The 17,515-nt window shown below is 44.0% G+C and overlaps 1 protein-coding gene across 7 annotated transcripts in view; it reads right to left on the bottom strand.

Annotated features, from left to right (window-relative positions):
• Nucleotides 1-672: 672 nt before the first annotated feature.
• The window catches only part of ANKRD13B (ankyrin repeat domain 13B), a 182,915-nt gene continuing 166,072 nt past the window's right edge, over nt 673-17,515 (bottom strand). For 2 of the 7 annotated variants that reach the window (XM_075854318.1, XM_075854319.1), the window contains exons 11-15: nt 17,300-17,457; nt 11,049-11,246; nt 10,183-10,343; nt 9,207-9,283; nt 673-1,718 (exon numbers count right to left, since the gene is read on the bottom strand). In XM_075854318.1, the coding sequence (XP_075710433.1) occupies nt 1,496-1,718; nt 9,207-9,283; nt 10,183-10,343; nt 11,049-11,246; nt 17,300-17,457 (817 nt within the window). In that variant the 3' untranslated portion in view covers nt 673-1,495. The remainder of the gene's footprint in view (nt 1,719-9,206; nt 9,284-10,182; nt 10,344-11,048; nt 11,247-17,299; nt 17,458-17,515) is intronic. The other 5 variants (XM_075854320.1, XM_075854321.1, XM_075854322.1 and 2 more) reach the window with 3 other exon arrangements.

Here is a 17,515-nt window from a genome sequence, read left to right as displayed (position 1 = left end):
CCAGACATACTGTATTTACCCACATAGTCCGGAGGTCAATTCATATCCAAATGTGTTTAATAATCTGATTGGTTGTACTATTATTAATAAATGGAAGAGAATAAATCCGCATCTCACCTGTGTTGGCCAGCGTGAAGTCACATTGCAAGCTCATTGACTGTTTTCATTCTCTTGTGACCATACTGAAGGGTCCTCATTGTTACATTTGTGATCAATACACTTTCTATTATAGTTGATACCTATTGAAATGTGCCATGTATACATAGGTTTACACCAGTTTACTGCCTATTTACTGATGTCCAGTGAGTTTTTGACTCAGTCCCTGGTGTCTTGTAGTGAGTTACCACTCACTGATGTCTAACGGTATAATCCCCCCATACTTGATGCTTCATGGTATAGTACCCAAAAACTTGATCTTGATTCCAGGGATTCGGAGCCATACTCCTGATCTACAACAATTTCAAACTCCCTGATTCTGGTGCCCAGAGGTTTAATGCCACTGTCTTTGGGTTCTGGGTATTTTCAGTATTGTTTTTTCTTTTTATGAGAATGTATGCAAATTGTGTAAGAATAAGCACTTAGGGGGGTTTTCATTGACTGACTTTGTGATTAATTTGGCAAATTGCTTAGGAAGAGAAAACACATTTATTGATGCTTTAAATAAGAAAAAGGTTATTTGTGGGAAAGATCCTTTATTACCATTTTCATTTACATCAAACATTGAATTTCAATTTTGTAAGAAAGGAAACCTCAATTTCTAATTCACTTGTGGAATCTGTCGTACATTATCCAACAACATGGCATTCTTCGTGGGGAATAGGAGGAAGAGAAGGTAAGCTCCTCTTTGTCCTCTCTTTCCGAGACTCCTACACATTTAATATACTGTTTGAAATTATTTGTAACCACTTACATAGAAATGAGCCTGATAATTAAAGAATTAACATATAATGCGCACACAACCCAAATAGAATTCATATTTCATCACATCCACTACAGCCCTATATGGAGGCCACGGTTATATGAAGTCCATCTCCTGCTGGGTCATCAAAGATATGTGGAGGTACCATATGGTGAACATTAACCAGTTTGCTACTGGAGAGCCTGTAATTCACAAACAGATCAGCATTACAATTTCTGCTCCAGCAGAAAAGAGGATGACCTAACCACTTTAGCATGGATGGGGTATCAAGATCCATGCCTCAGCTGTACAGTGTCTGCAAGTTCTGTTGACTGCCTTCAGTTGACTTGACACTTCGAATATTTGAAAGAATAGGAAGTATGTCAACAAAAGGCTACAGTGGTGTGTAACCCCTGTCCGCTGGCTCATGTGGCAATGCATTGTGTGTAAAAGGAAGCTCCATCTGCACACATCTCTCTTCCTGATGAATCTTTCTTAGACACATGTCTATATCTGTGGCCTCCCAAGTGATCCCTTAGGCAAATTTGAGAAGACATCCTGGGTGCCTGTCTAGTAAAGTGGGTGCCCTGCTATTTTTCAGTTAGGGAAAGCTGGAGAATTCTTTCCAGCTCTTCCTCTTCCTGCTGCTTCAGCTTCTCCTCTTCCTCCAGCTCCTTGGCCGAGAGCTCCATGGCTATTCGCAGCTGCTCCCGATAAGCGCTGAATGCGTTGCTGGAGACAGTGTGGGGGGGACTGCATCGCTGTGTGTGCTGGGGAGTTCTGCAAAAAAGTGCAGTAGCAAAAGTTCGAAAATAAAGACCTTTGTGGAAACAAAAATGAATACTTTATTATGGTGTTTACCTAAAATGCACATTCCTGGATAGAATTTTGGGCTTTAAAAAATAAAATTTTAGGGTGCTTTGAAAGCCTCAAGACTTGTACAAGCACTAAGAACTCAATTCAGCACCTGAACATTCACAGTTAGGCTATTTTCACACGGTTCACAACGTCCCGTAAAAAGAAGTGCATGTCACTTCTTGAACTGTTTTTGGAGACGCTTTTCATTGTGTCAATAGAAAAACAGCTCCAAAAAAACCCATCAAAAACCATTTGATGATTTAAAAACAGCTGAAAATCAAAGGCTGTTTTCCCTTGAAAACACCTCCGTATTTTACAGCCGTTTTTACTTTAGCGTTTGAAAATACCCTTAGGGTGCAGTCAGACGCGGCAGATTTGTTGCAGAAATGATCTGCAACTGAAAATCAATTCCATTAATTTGAATGTGTTTGTTTCTGCAGCAGGTGTATAGATTTCTGAAGTTCTATTCAGATGAATGGAACTGACTTTCAGTTGCAGAAAATTTCTGCGACAAAATTTCTGCTACAGCGGGACGTCACTGAACACTACGGCAGAGCAGGAAGGTATCTCCCCGCTCTGCCATTAACTGGTTCCCGACCGCTGGCTGTGTTTTTACGGCCAGCGGTCAGGGTCCTTAAAACCCGAGCCATAGACTTTCTACGGCTCGGGTTTTAACTTGCTGCCCGCGCGATCGGGCAGCTGAATGTCGGGTCTCCGGCTGTCAGTGACTGCCGGGGACCCTGAGGAGAGGATAGAAGCAGCTTTCGCTGCTTCTGTCTTCTCTGATGATTTGTACACAGCGCTCAATGTGCGCTGTGTACAGGAATAGAGACAGCAGCAGCGGCGCTGTCTCTATTCCTCCCGGTGATCATGTGACTGGTCACATGATCGCCGGGTGCCGTTAGTGGCAGACTGTTGCTGGGTCTTACTAGACCCAGCACAGCCCTATTAGTGACAATCGTCACTATGAGAGGGCTGATTTCCCCTGTAACTGGGGCTGCTGTGCAGCTCCAGTTACAGTGGAAAAACATGGTGTAAAAGAAAGAAAAAAAATATATAAAGTTCCCCAAAGGTCTTCTTTGACCTTTGGGGGACAGACCATAGTAATAAAAAAATAATAAAGTAAAGTGCAAAAAAAATTTAAATAATAAATACACATAAAATACCCACCCCCAAAAAAAAACATTCACCCCGCCAATCATTGTAACGCTAGCGCTGACCCAATTACCCTAATATAGATATGTAATATATAAAAATTTACGGTAGACAATGGCGATCACAAATAAAAGGTCTATTTTAGGGTAAAACTATGTTATTACCCAAAAAAAAATAGCTGAAATATAAAAAAGCTTATTTTTTTACTATTATTTTCAAACTTTATGAATAAAAATTCTAAAATAGCAAAAAAGGTGTCTATAAAAACAATAAAAAATGAAACCTGCATTGTCTACGGAAAAAACGTCGCAAAAATCACGTCGTTAGCCCAACAAATAAAAAAGTTATAGCCATTTAACTAACACGTGCTAAAAATGGCTAAACGGTGTCTGGTCCTGAAGGCGCAAAATAGAGCAAAAGACATGTATCCCCTCTCCACAGGATATCCACAGGACATGTATCCCCTCTCCACAGGACACGTATCCCCTCTCCACAGGACACGTATCCCCTCTCCACAGGACACGTATCCCCTCTCCACAGGACATGTATCCCCTCTCCACAGGATATCCACAGGACATGTATCCCCTCTCCACAGGATATCCACAGGATATGTATCCCCTCTCCACAGGACATGTATCCCCCTCTCCACAGGACATGTATCCCCTCTCCACAGGACATGTATCCCCTCTCCACAGGACATGTATCCCCTCTCCACAGGACATGTATCCCCTCTCCACAGGATATCCACAGGATAGGGGATACATGTGTGATCGCTGGCAGCGATAAGGAGAACGGGGGACTGAAAGTCCCCTGAAGTTCTCCATCACAAACCTCGGACTTCCGGGGTCTGTGTCGGCAGCTCCGTAGAAATGAATGGAGCGCGGTCGTGCTTGTGCACATGCGTGACCCGCGCTCCTTTCATTTTTATTGAGCTGCACAGACGCCGGAAGTCAGAGGTTTGTCATGGAGAAGTTCAGGGGACTTTCAGTCCCCCGTTCTCCCTATCGCTGCCAGCGATCACACATGTATCCCCTATCCTGTGGAGATCCTGTGGAGAGGGGATACATGTATTTTGTAGGACACACTGTAGGTCGCATTTTTTTGGGAGGGGGGACGCTGTATGGCGTTCCCTACAGGGGGGGGAACGCTGTATGGCGTTCCCTACAGGGGGGGGTGGCTGTATGGCGTTCCCTACAGGGGGGGAGCTGTATGGCGTTCTCTACAGGGGGGGGCTGTATGGCGTTCCCTACAGGGGGGGTTGTATGGCATTCTCTACAGGGGGGGCTGTATGGCGTTCTCTGCAGGGGGGCTGTATGGCGTTATCTACAGGGGGGCTGTATGGCGTTATCTACAGGGGGGCTGTATGGCATACTCTACAGGGGGACGTATGGCGCTATCTACAGAGGGGGGCTGTATGGCGTTATCTACAGGGCGGGGGGGGGGCTATAAAAAAGGCACTATCTACAAGGGGGGGGGGTTGTGTGACACCCAGGGGAGGGGGGGCCCCAGTCAAAAGTTTGCTATGGGGCCCAGTCTTTCCTAGTTACGCCCCTGCAGCCAACACTTCAGTGTAGAGTGGCTGCAGCATCTAAGCTGTTAGAAACAGAGCACGGCCCCTCTAACGTCCCATCAGGGGAGGCGATGGTGGTCATGGCAGCCATCTTTGTGCTCAAATTAAGCCCTGCCAGAATCAGGGCTTAATAGGAGCCTGTAAAAATTGCAATATAGTCGCACTTGGATCGCTGGTTGAAGTCCCCTAGGGGGACAAATAAAAACAGTTAAATAAAGTTTTTTATATAAAATGTTAAGTTAAAAAAAAACCTTCCTATTTCCCCCCCCCCCCCCCCAAAGGCTACGCAACAGTGAACAAGAAACAACAGAAAAAAAAACAAAAAACTACAGCATCGCTGGTTTTTTTTGGTCACCTCATCTCCCAAACATAATTGAATAAAAAGTGATCAAAAAGTCTTATATACCCCAATGACACCGATCAATCGATGGAAAAATAAAAAAGTTACGGCTCTCAGAATATGACACGATTTTTTCCTTGTAAAAGTAGTAAAACTTAAAAAACTATATAAATTTGTTTTCGCTGTAATCGAATGGACCTGCAGAATGAAGTTAACATGTCGTTTTTACCACACACAAAGAAAACCCAATAAAAAGTGGAGGAATCGCTTTTTTTTTTCAATTCCACCCCACAAACACAATTTTTCCAGTTTCCCAATACATTATATGGTACAATAAATAGTGCCCTGAAGAACTACAACTCGTCCCGCAAAAAACAAGCCCTCATACGGGTATATGTAAAAATTAAAAAAATGATTGCTTTTGGAAAGTGGGAAGGGAAATTTTTTATTTTTTTTTAAATGGCTGCGGTAGGAAGGGGTTAAAGATGTTGTTCACTTAGGTCACTATAATGGGAGTCGTGTAATACTACATTTGGCAGATAAATTCCCTGCTGATTGTGAGGTTGCCCTCGCTAGACAACCCCTTTTATCCAATATCCTTCTCCTCACATGTCACACTCACTGAGGGGTTCAGGAAGCTACGATATGAGGAGTTATCTGGTGAGGCCTACAGCAGCTATTTTGTTAGTCAGGGAAAGAAAATCACCAATGGCCACAGGTTTTCTTCCATGTCACAGGCAGGCACATGGACCGTAAAGCTGCTCCACACTGTGAGGACTGGGAACACCAAAAAGAACTCCTTATATCTCGGCGCCTGGACCCTTGTAGGAGTGGGGTATTAGGTTTAACTACAGTCATTCATACAGTTTGCAATGGAGTAAGGCTTTCAAGCTGCTGTCAGTTCTATCTGGGGCAGTAAAGGATAGAGGGGGAGATGCTGAGCTCAGGGATGTACAGTTTTTATGGTTTGATTCAGTATTTTCATGTGGAAAGCTGTTTCTGATGCCACCACAGAGTGATTGACAGCTGTTTCTGTATGAGTTTGTATACAGGAGAGCTGTCAATCACATTGTGCGGGCAGGAGAAGCAGGACTGACAGGCTTTGACCTCTTTCAGAGGAGCGTATTTGTAAACGTCAGTAATACGGATTTGTAATATTGCATCAGTATATCATCAGTATTTCATCAGTATTGCATCAGTGTTAGGGTATGTGCACACACACTAATTACGTCCGTAATTGACGGACGTATTTCGGCCGCAAGTACCGGACCGAACACAGTGCAGGGAGCCGGGCTCCTAGCATCATACTTATGTACGATGCTAGGAGTCCCTGCCTCTCTGCAGGACAACTGTCCCGTACTGTAATCTTGTTTTCAGTACGGGACAGTAGTTCCACGGGACAGTAGTTCCACTGTGTTCGGTCCGGGACTTGCGGCCGAATTACGTCCGTCAATTACGGACGTAATTAGTGTGTGTGCACATACCCTTACAGATCCGTAATACTGATGGGCTATCTTCTAGAATCTAGAGAGATAATTAAATGACATAGGACAACCCAATTGAAAAACGGATGCAATACAAATGCAATACTGATGACATATGAATGCAATACAGATCACATAAGTACCAAATACAGATTCATTAGTATTTTAATCGCTCTCCATGATTAAAATGGGCGTTTTCCATCTGGAATATGGATAAAAGTAGTCCATGCTGCGTTCTTAAAATATGTGCACATTTTATACGCCCCTGTGAATAGACTCATTGATTAACATTAGCTCCGTATTACGGACAGAAAAAAACCGTAAGAAATACAGATGGAAAATATGCTCGTCTGAAAGAGGCCTTTCTCAGAGAGCAGTTAAACAGCTTTTTACATGAAAATGCTGAATCCACTAATACAAACTATGGGAGAGAATTTATTAAGACTGGCGCTTAATGTGCCAATCTTAATAGAAAAAAAGTTGGAGTAAGATGCGACACATTATTAAGAGATGGATGACTGTGTTGCATCACAACTGCGGCCGTGCGCCATCCATTCCATCGGCCAAAAAATAAAAACCACTCACCTCAGAACTCCTCTTTTCCCCTCCGGGCCTTCTCAGCATTCTAGAATGACTCATACAATGTCCTGACGCTGAGCAGCGTCAGTGACGGCCTTATATGCAACGCAACACTCAACATTATCAGTGATGCGCCACATACGTCCTGACACTCCTTGGCGTCAGTACGTTGTATGAGCTATTGGAAAGTTATACCCCTTTCCACAAAAGGGGCAAGGGTGGCAAAAAAAGGTAAAAAGGACTTTTGAGTCCTTTAGCGAGTTTTCTATGCTGAAAGACTAGCATAGAAAGGTTAATAAATTCCCCCCTATATATCCCTGAGCTCAGTGCTTCCCCCTCTTTCCTATGCTGCTCAGATAGGGGAGCATAAGAAACCTGACATAAACAAGACATTTAAGCATAAGTCGTATTAAAAGAAAAACATATGCTATAAGTGTACTGCTAATAGGATTAATAGTAAAGTATACACATGGGGAGGAATTCATTAACTTTCCTGCATCAGTGTTCTGGCGTAGAAAAGTCACAAACAGCACTTTGTTGAGATTTGGGCAAAGCTTAGCGGGAGGGGGGGGGGGCAATAGAGCCCAGCAAATGTATTATAATTTGTGCCAGAAACTTGCGTAAATATGCCGGAAATCTAAGACCGCTCGAGGACGGCCAGAGATGTACCTAATTTTTTAGTGTTCAATATTTTTATTACATTTTCAATAAAAGAAAAGGGAGGGAAGGAAGTCATGTTAGCGACCAACATGTTGTCCTAGTGACACAAATAAAAGGGATCACAGTAACAAAAGGGAAACTTCAATAATATGATAGTTAAAGTACAATAACATTTACATTTGCAAATCCACATTTCAAGCATGTAGAATGCACAGCATGAACCAGTATATAGTCAGGAACATCAATAAGCTCAAAATAAAATACATAATTATATGCGTGCCTTTTCTCTGAACAAAATAGTAAGTTAATAGCAGGATAGAAGAGGAAGAGAGGGGGAAAAAAAGAGATGGGGGGGTTGAGAGGAGAAGGGTGGCAGAAGGTTACAATTAAATGGATAAGTAACGTTTCCATGGACCCCAAGTCTTGTCAAACCCATCAGGTTTATCCATGAGTTTACTGATAACTTGGTCATTAACCATTATCAATGATAATTTATTTTTAACCAGATCCATAGGAATCGTGGTTGTGCGCCAAGATTTAGCAATAGCTAATTTAGCTGCTAACAGGATATATCGGACAAGTCTTTTAAGGTGTCCAGACATTGGGGGTAATGATCCATTCAGTAAGGCAGTAGAGGTATCTACTGGTATAGAAATGTTGGTTAGAGATTTAATAAATTCAAACACCTCTTCCCAGAATTTAACCACTATAGGACAAAACCCACCAAGTGTGGAGGAGGGTACCCTCATTGCCACAACGTCTAAAGCAACCCGAGTCATATGAAGGATCGATCTTAGATAACCTGGATGGAACCATGTGCCCTCTAAGCATAACTTTGTAGCAGCTTCTATTAATGAAGTGTTAATTGATAATTTGGAATGCCATGTCACGACATTGATTAAGATCCAGCTCCCTCCCAAGCTCCGACTCCCATTTGGTCATATAAGATAATTTAGTGCCGGATGTACCTCATTTATTAAGAGGCAAGCACCTCTTAGTAAATTAGGCGTACTTTACCCCAACTTTCTAACAGGTCTGTTCAGATGTTATTCCAATTGACCCATAAGGCCGGGTTCCCATGTAGCATAAACGCTGCGGAATTTCCGCTACCTACAGAATTTAAATCCGCAGCATGTCGATTTATGCAGCGTTTTAGTTGATTTTCCCGTTGAATTCAATGGGGATGCAAAACCCGCAACAGAAAGCCAAGTGTTGCGACTTTTGCGGCGTATTCACAGCGATTACGCCGTGGAAAATCGCAACTACAGAAAAAAATAAAAATAAATCATACTTACCCAGAACGCCTTCCTTCTTCCTGCAGTACGACCCCCTGGGATGATATTTCATCCCATGTGACTGCTGCAGTCAATCACAGGCTAAAGCGTAGGAGGCTGGACTACGCGCAGAGATGACCAAGAAGGTAAGTATTGAACGGTTTCCAGGTCAGAAGTGCGGTGTGATTTTTACGCAGCCCTGTGGGAACCTGGCCTAAGGCCTTATTCAGACAAGAGTATTTCATGTCCGTGTGCTGTCCATTTTTTTCATGGCCAGCACACGGACCTATGAAATTCAATGTGCACAATTTACATGCGCAAAACGGACACGCTCGTGTGAATCTAGCCTAAGACTTGATCAAGTTTGTGCTGAATCTGCTTTACAAACCTTTCTCCTTTCCGACCTTCATTTGACGTTGGGTGTGTTCCTGGTTTACTGTTTGTAAGAGCTTCCCAAATTGTCACCTGTAAAGTCAATATAAAGAAACTATTAAATTTGCGGTCACTTTTGTTGTCATTTGGTTGTAGCTCATTGATAGTGAGTGTATTAAATGTTTCACTGTATAATTTTGAGACATCTTATCAGCTGTATAGTCAGTCATAGAGTTAAATAATAACTTTATGCTGCCTGCATTAAACGCAATGGAGAGCTTAGGAGTTTACTTCATTACTGCTATTGAGTTCAATGGGAGACAGTAAGCTCCTAAACTCTACCTGGTGGTGTTTGTAGTTAGTCCAAATTTTGTTATTTGTGGCTACAGAATGAATTTTCCACGCTTTTTATTGCGGTTTTTCATGTGGTGCAACACAAAATCTGAACAGTTTTACAATATTTTATGATACCACATATTCCCTATGAGCTTTTCACTAATTTTAGGGCCAGTTCACACAGAGTTTTTTGACGCGGAAACCGCATCGGAAAACGCGCCAAAAAATGGCTGAAAATGCCGGGTGTTTAAGTCTCTGACCTCCCATTGACATCAATGAGTGGCAGAGAAAGTGTATTTCGCAGCATTTTTTGCATGCGGTACTCAATGGCCGCGGGAGAAAAACGCTGTGAAATACGCTGCGAAAAACTTGGCAAGCGGCGTGCAGGCAGATCAAAATCTGCCTCCAAATTCCAGACGAAAAATCTGTGTGAACAGACCCTTTAAGTGCTGCTATTGAGGTAGATTATTTTATTTTTATTTTTGTTAAAAACCCCAAACATTTGGGCTGCTGTGAGGAGCTCCGGCTTTATTTATTTTGTTGTTTATTTTTCCAGCTGCTTAGAAGTTTAGTCATAGCGCAAGGACCAAAAAAATAATTAATATTGCACACTATAATCTCCATCGACAAGTGGGCGATGGATGACCTCTTATTACCTGATCATATTCACTACCAGCTTCTAGCAGACTCTGCTGGATAGCAAACTGCAGTAAGTCATCCTCTTCCTCACGCATACTCTCCCGGTAACTTCCCACCATGCTGTAACCTTGAGGAGCTTCAAACAAAGACTGGTCCATCTCACAGCCGCGTCCAGAAGCTGTAAATTCACAAAGAAAAATAATATACAGCATGGAAGTTAAACTGTAATAAAAAGACAATCTAAGAAACCACCTCATTCCCATTGCACTTACAACACAAAAACACCATTAGGCTATGTTCACACGGGGTCTTTTGCCGAGTTTTTTGACGCGGAAACCGCGTCGCAAAACTCGGCAGAAACGGCCCGAGAACGCCTCCCATTGATTTCAATGGGAGGCGTCGGCGTCTTTTTCCCGCGAGCAGTAAAACTGCCTCGCGGGAAAAAGAAGCGACATGCCCTATCTTCGGGCGCTTCCGCCTCCGACCTCCCATTGACTTCAATGGGAGGCAGGAGAAAGCGTGTTTTCTGCCCGCGGCGCTCAATGGCCGCGGGCGAAAAACGGCGCGATAATTGCTATTCACACGGAGTATTTTGGGGGAGGAATATCTGCCTCAAAATTCCGTTTGGAGCTTTGAGGCAGATATTCCTCCCCCAAAATACTCTGTGTGAACATAGCCTTAGAAAAGCAGCCAATTCTGTATGTGTATTCAGGCAAAGCAGTGAAGGTGGAGGCCTGGTAGAGCCATCTGAAATGTTGGTGAATCATGCTACCTCCCCAATTAAAATCCATGGGTGACATGAGGCATAGCTAATGGTAATCCTCTCTCTTGTCACCCCTACCCAGGACCTCCTATGCCCCCAGTGCTGAGGTCTGACACATACTGTTGGGGTCCCTCTGTCCCTTGTCCCCCTGCTGTGGCATCATACTTATAGAGCTGGTGCTGCTAACACTGCAGGAGTCGCTGCTTGGGGAGGGGGCCTCGCTGCTGGGACTTTGACGAAGGGATGAAACTGGCTCATCACATCCATTCAGGTTTCCGAAAGTGATGCGTGCATTCAAAATGTGAAAAATGGGAATTTCTGGAAAAAGACAATAATACATAAGAGTAGTGCATACTAATATTTTCTCTTTTTAAAAAAAAATGATTTGCAACATTTGCATCTCCAATCAGTTAGGGTATGTGCACACACACTATTTACGTCCGTAATTGACGGACGTATTTCGGCCGCAAGTCCCGGACCGAACACAGTGCAAGGAGCCGGGCTCCTAGCATCATACTTATGTACGACGCTAGAAGTCCCTGCCTTGCTGCAGGACAACTGTCCCGTAGTATAATCATGTTTACAGTACGGCAGTGGCGTAACCACCGCGGTAGCAGCCGTAGCGGCTGCTACGGGGCCCGGAGCTTGAGGGGGCCCGTGCCGCCAGCCGACACTCCCACCCAAATGCCCGGTGGTGCCGCTAGCAGCCGTTATGGCTGCTACTTTGGTAGCGCCGCTACTGTGGGGCCCGCGACGCCGAGCCTTACACAGGCCCTCTCAAACCTGTAGGTGTCGCTAGCACCGGAGGGGGCCCCAGTGCTAGCGGCAGCCAAATACATGTATTAGCACTGAATGGCCGGGCATGTTCCGTGCCTGACCATCCAGTGCCTTACAATGACACTGATTGGCTAGCGGCGCGATGACATCATCGCGCCGCTTCCATGCTTGGAAGGTGCTGATTGGCGGAGCAAGTCATTCTGCCCCGCCAATCAGCGTCATTGGAGGATGCTCGTTCAGCTCCTGCAGACATGCTCAGAAGAGAGCATGTCTGCATCGCCAGTGAACAGCGTGGGAACGGGATCATGTGAGTATGGCAATTTTTTTATTTTTTTCCCTCATAAAAATGTAAAAATCCCTCATAAAGACGACCCCCCCCCCCAATGGGGGGGGGGGGGTCGTCTTTATGTGGGCTATTATATATAGGGGGTCTATTTGTGGGGCAGTAGCTACAGGGGGGTCTATATGTGGGGGTGTGGGCCATTATATACAGGGGGGTCTATATGTGGGGGTGTGGGCCACTATATACAGGGGGCTCTATATGTGGGCCATTATATACAGGGGGCTCTATATGTGGGCCATTATATACAGGGGGGTCTATATGTGGGCCACTATATACAGGGGGGACTATATGTGGGGCACTATATACAGGGGTGGGCTATATGTAGAGCACTATCTATAGGGGAGCTATTTTTTTGGGGTACTTTCTATAGGGGTGGGCTATGTGTGGGACACTATATACAGGGGTGGGTTACCTGTGGGGCACTATATACAGGGGGGGTCTATATGTGGGGCACTAGCTATAGGAGAGGTCTGTATGTGGGGATGTGGGCCACTATCTACAGGGGGGTCTATATGTAGTGCACAGTCTAAAGGGGTGGGCTATATGTGGGACACTATATACAGGGGGAGCTATATGTGAGACACTATCTACAGAGGTGGGCTATACGTGGAGCACTAACTATAGGGGAAGATATATGTAGGGCAGCACGGTGGCTCAGTGGTTAGCACTATTGCCTTGCAGCTCTGGAGTCCATATGTGGGCACTATCTACAGGGGCTTCTATGTAGGTCACTATCTACAGGGGGCACGGTGTGTGTGTGTGTGTGACAGTTATATTTAGATGTGTTGAGAATTTTAACTTTGTTTATAGGTGCAGAAGTGAGAAGCTGAAGACATCTAAACGGAAAACTGCAGAAATGGGTCATGGCCGGGAGAAATCCATCATAGATGTCTGAACCGGAGGGAGAAGAAAAGAACTAGAATCTGAGACGTCACCGGTGAGTCACTTATTGTAAATGTTTATTCTGCCTCTAATCAGTATTGTAGTCACTGTATGATCTGCAGCGAGATGATGGTGATAGGATTTTTTTTGTGAAACCGCATCTCCCAGCATATCCTTACCATTGTTCCGGCCATGCTGGGAGCTGTAGTTTTACGCCGTACAAACCTATACGCAGTGGCGTAACTACCGCTATAGCAGCCGTAGCGACTTCTACAGGGCCTGCAGCATGAGGGGGCCCGTGGCACCCGCCGGCACGGCCCCCTCCCATGGCCGCAGGCTCCGCTAGCAGCCGCTATGGCTGCTACAGCGCGACACCACTGAAGGGGTTGTTCCTACAAAAGACATGCATCCCCTATCCACAGGATAGGGGATACATGTGGGATCGCTGGGACGCCCAGCGATGAGGAGAACGGGGGACCGAAAGTCCCCCCTAAGTTCTCCATGACAAACCTCGGACTTCCGGGGTCTGTGTCGGCAGCTCCGTAGAAATGAATGGAGCGCCGGTCCCGCTTATGCGCATGCGTGACCAGCGCTCCTTTCATTTTTATTGAGCTGCGCAGACGCCGGAAGTCCGAGGTTAGTCATGGAGAACTTCGGGGGACTTTCGGTCCAACCGTTCTCCTTATCGCTGCCAGCGATCACACATGTATCCCCTATCCTGTGGATAGGGGATGCATGTCTTTTGTAGGACAAACTATAGGCCGTTTTTTTTTTGGGGGGGGGGGCTATATGGCGTTATCTACAGAGGGGTTCTGTATGGTGTTATCTACAGAGGGGGCTGTATGGTGTTATCTACAGGGGGGGCTGTATGACGTTATCTACAGAGGGGGTCTGTATGGCATCATCTACAGGGGGCTGTGTATGGTGCCATCTATAGGGGGTGCTGTGTGGTGGAATCTATAGGGAGGCACTATCTACAAAGGAGGGGGGGGTTGTGTGATACCCAGCAGAGGGGGGGCCCCAGTCAAAAGTTTGCTATGGGGCCCAGTCTTTCCTAGTTACGCCCCTGCAGTACGGGACAGTTGTCCTGCAGCGAGGCAGGGACTTCTAGCATCGTACATAAGTATGATGCTAGGAGCCCGGCTCCCTGCACTGTGTTCGGTCCGGGACTTGCGGCCGAAATACGTCCGTCAATTACGGACGTAATTAGTGTGTGTGCACATACCCTTATAATGAAATACCAATTGCAAATAACGAATACAGTCAGGTATTTGGATAAAGACACAATTTTCATCATTTATACTCTGGACACCAGTTTGAAACAAAGCAATGAAGATATGAGTGAAGTAGAGACTTTCAGCTTTAAATTAAGGCATTTAACAAAAATATTGCAATAACCGTTTAGGAGTTATATCCATTTTTTTATTGGGTCACTCCATTTTCACAGGCTCAAGAGTAATTGGTTAGTAGACTAATGGGAAGTGGGGACTGTTCCATCCATATTTCATGACAAATTATGGCGTTAAAAGGTCTGGAGTTGATTTCAAGTAGTGCTCTTGCATTTGGTAGCAGTTCATAGGAACTCTTAGGCCGGGTTGGAGACGCTGCGTAAAACTGCGCAGTGTATCCAACCTAGGACCCGCAGCAAATTCCATCCTAAAAACTGCACCATGTTGTTCATACTTACCCTAGCCGTAACCATGGCGACCCGTCCCTCTGACATCCTGCCCTCCTGGGATGACATTTTATCCCATGTGGCCGCTGCAGCCTGTGATTGGATGCAGCAATCACATTGTATGAAACGTCATCACTGGAGGACGGGGTGGACCCTGGAGCAGAGAGATCTGGGTAAGTATGAGATTTTTTTGGGCAGAATTGCAGCTTTTCAACTGCAAAAATCGCAACATCTGCTATTTATTGCGGGTTTTACCTCCTCATTGAATTCAATGGGGAAAACCCGCAACAGAAAAGCAGTGATTATGCAGCATAAATTGACATGCTGCGGATTAAAAAACAGCACCGCAGGTCAATTTATGACGGGCTTTTTAACGCAGCATGTGCATGAGATTTGTTCAAATCATTAAAATACATCTGAAATTACGCCTCTGTTTTCGCTCCTGATTTTCAGACGTTTTTGTAACTGCTCGCGTTTTTCGCACCGTATTTTACGGACGTTATTGTGGAGTCAATGAAAAACAGCTACAAAGACGTCCCAAGAAGTGACATGCACTTCTTTGACGCGGGCACCTTTTTACGCGCCGTCTTTTGACAGCGACGCGTAAAATGACACCTCGTGGGAACAGAACATCGTAAAACCCATTGAAATCAATGGGCAGATTTTTGTAGGCGTAATGGAGCCGTTTTTTTCAGGCGTAATTCGAGGCGTAAAACGACCGAATTACGTCTGAAAACACTGCGTGTGAACATACCCTAACACTTGAGAACAGAAAGGCCAGATTAGACTTTGCTAGAAAACATAGAAAAAAAGCCGCCTAGTTCTTGAACAAGATTTTTTGCACAGATGAAAACAAGATAAACTTGTACCAGAGCATGCTTTTCATTTACTGAAGACAGAACTGAAGGCAGATTGACCCACAAACAAGCAGCAACTGAAGGCCGCTACAGTAAAGGCCTGGCAAAGCGTCTCAAGGGCAGAAACCCATTATTTGGTCATGTCCATGGGTTCCAGACTTCCGGCAGTCATTGACTGCAAAGGATTTATATTCAATTATTAAAAATAATTCTTACATTTATAATTATGTCAGTTTCTCCAATTACTTTTGAGCCTGTGATAATGGAGGGACTATGTAAAAGATGACTGGAATTTCTAAACAGTTAACGCAACATTTCGTTAAACCCCTTGAATTTAAGTCACATCTTCATTGCTTTGTTTTAAACCCATTGTGGTGGCGTAGAGAGGCTAAATGATGAAAATTGTCACTGTCCAAATACTTCTGGACTCGACTGTTTATGAATATGTTCTTTACTACCTTTTTTTGCGTATTAACAAATTTTTAGAAAAATTACTTTTCATAATAGGAATGTTTTTCTTTTAAAGGGGTTATCCAGACTTTTAACCCCTTCCCGCTGCAGCCATTTTTCGTTCCCCCACATTCCAAAAGCCATAACATTTTACATTTTTCCATCAATATATCCGTATGAGGGCTTGTTGTTTGTGGGATGAGTTGTAGATTTTCACGTCACCATTTATCGTACCATATAATGTACTGAGAAACTGGAAAAAAATTCTTTGTGGGGTGAAATGGGAAAAAAACCTGTGATTCATCCATTTTTTGGGGGTTTTCGTTCTCACTGTGCGGTAAAAAAGAGTTATATCATTTTTTTATGTTTTACTACTTTTACAAGGAAAAACTGATTGTTAGAAATAAAATCAGTTTTGTGTCAGGGCTTACTTTTTGCAGGTCGAGCTGTAGACTTTTTGATCACTTTTTTATTAAATTTTTTTGTGGGAGATGAAGTAACCAAGAAACAGCAATTCTGTCGTTATAATATTTTATTTTCTTACGGCATTCACTTTGCAGATAACATAACATTATAATGTAATAGTTCAGACTTTCACGGTGTGGCAATACCAGTTATGTTCATTTTTCACATTGCGTTTGAGGGAGGTTTTTTAACATTTAATATATATATATATTTTTTAAAACTATATATAACTGTACTTAACTTTTTTTATTAGTCCTCCTAGAGGACTTCAATCAGCGATCGATGGATCGCTTGCATGATATACTGCAATAATAATGAATTGCTGTATATCGTGATACTGACAGTCTCTTATGAACGGCTTCATAGGAGTACAAACATGGCAGACCTGGGGGCCTGTATTCAGCCCCCAGGCTGCCATGCTAACCATCGGGGGCCGATGCAAAATCACACGGGGCCGCCCCTGTTTCTAACGGCTTAGATGCCGCTGACGCTTTTGATCGCACCATCTATGGTGTTAAACTAGCAGTATCCCGCTCGTCACACTGAAGTGTTGGCTGTTACATACAGCTGACACACTCATTCTATGCAACAGGCTCAGCCCGTAAGCCCGCTCCATACTACCTTACCCAACCTCCACCAAATATATATACAGGGGATGTCAGGGAGGGTTTAAAATTGATGGCCCATTCTTGGATAGGTGTTAGATCGGTGGGGCTCCGACTCTCGGCACACCAGCTGATCAGCTGTTTGAAGGGGCCACGGTGCTCCTATGAGTGCTGTAGCCTTTTCTTTATTAACATGGTTTTCTTACATAGACCATCAATTTTAAAAACCTGGATAACCCCTTTAAGCCTCATTCACGCAGTGAAGTTTAAATAAACAACATAATTCAATTAAAACTACATGTAGACATATCACTTACCAATTTTCACAGGGAATCCTGGGGGTAGCCTGAGAGTAATAAAATCACGAAGTTTTGCAAAAAGTGCGTTGCTTATTGCCATGAGGTCAATGATTGGTGCTACCTGTTCTGACAAAGACAACGGATGATCTTCACACAACCAAAGTTTGGCTTTAAACCTGAATGTCGAAAATAAAATAAACTTGTAGATATCAATGATGAAATATAAATAAAACA

The sequence above is a fragment of the Rhinoderma darwinii genome, chromosome 2 (assembly GCF_050947455.1).
Source record: "Rhinoderma darwinii isolate aRhiDar2 chromosome 2, aRhiDar2.hap1, whole genome shotgun sequence".
NCBI classification, from domain to species: Eukaryota; Metazoa; Chordata; class Amphibia; order Anura; family Rhinodermatidae; genus Rhinoderma; species Rhinoderma darwinii.
The sequence above is the reverse complement of the archived record's forward strand: the minus strand, read 5'-3'. Positions and strand labels throughout refer to the sequence as shown.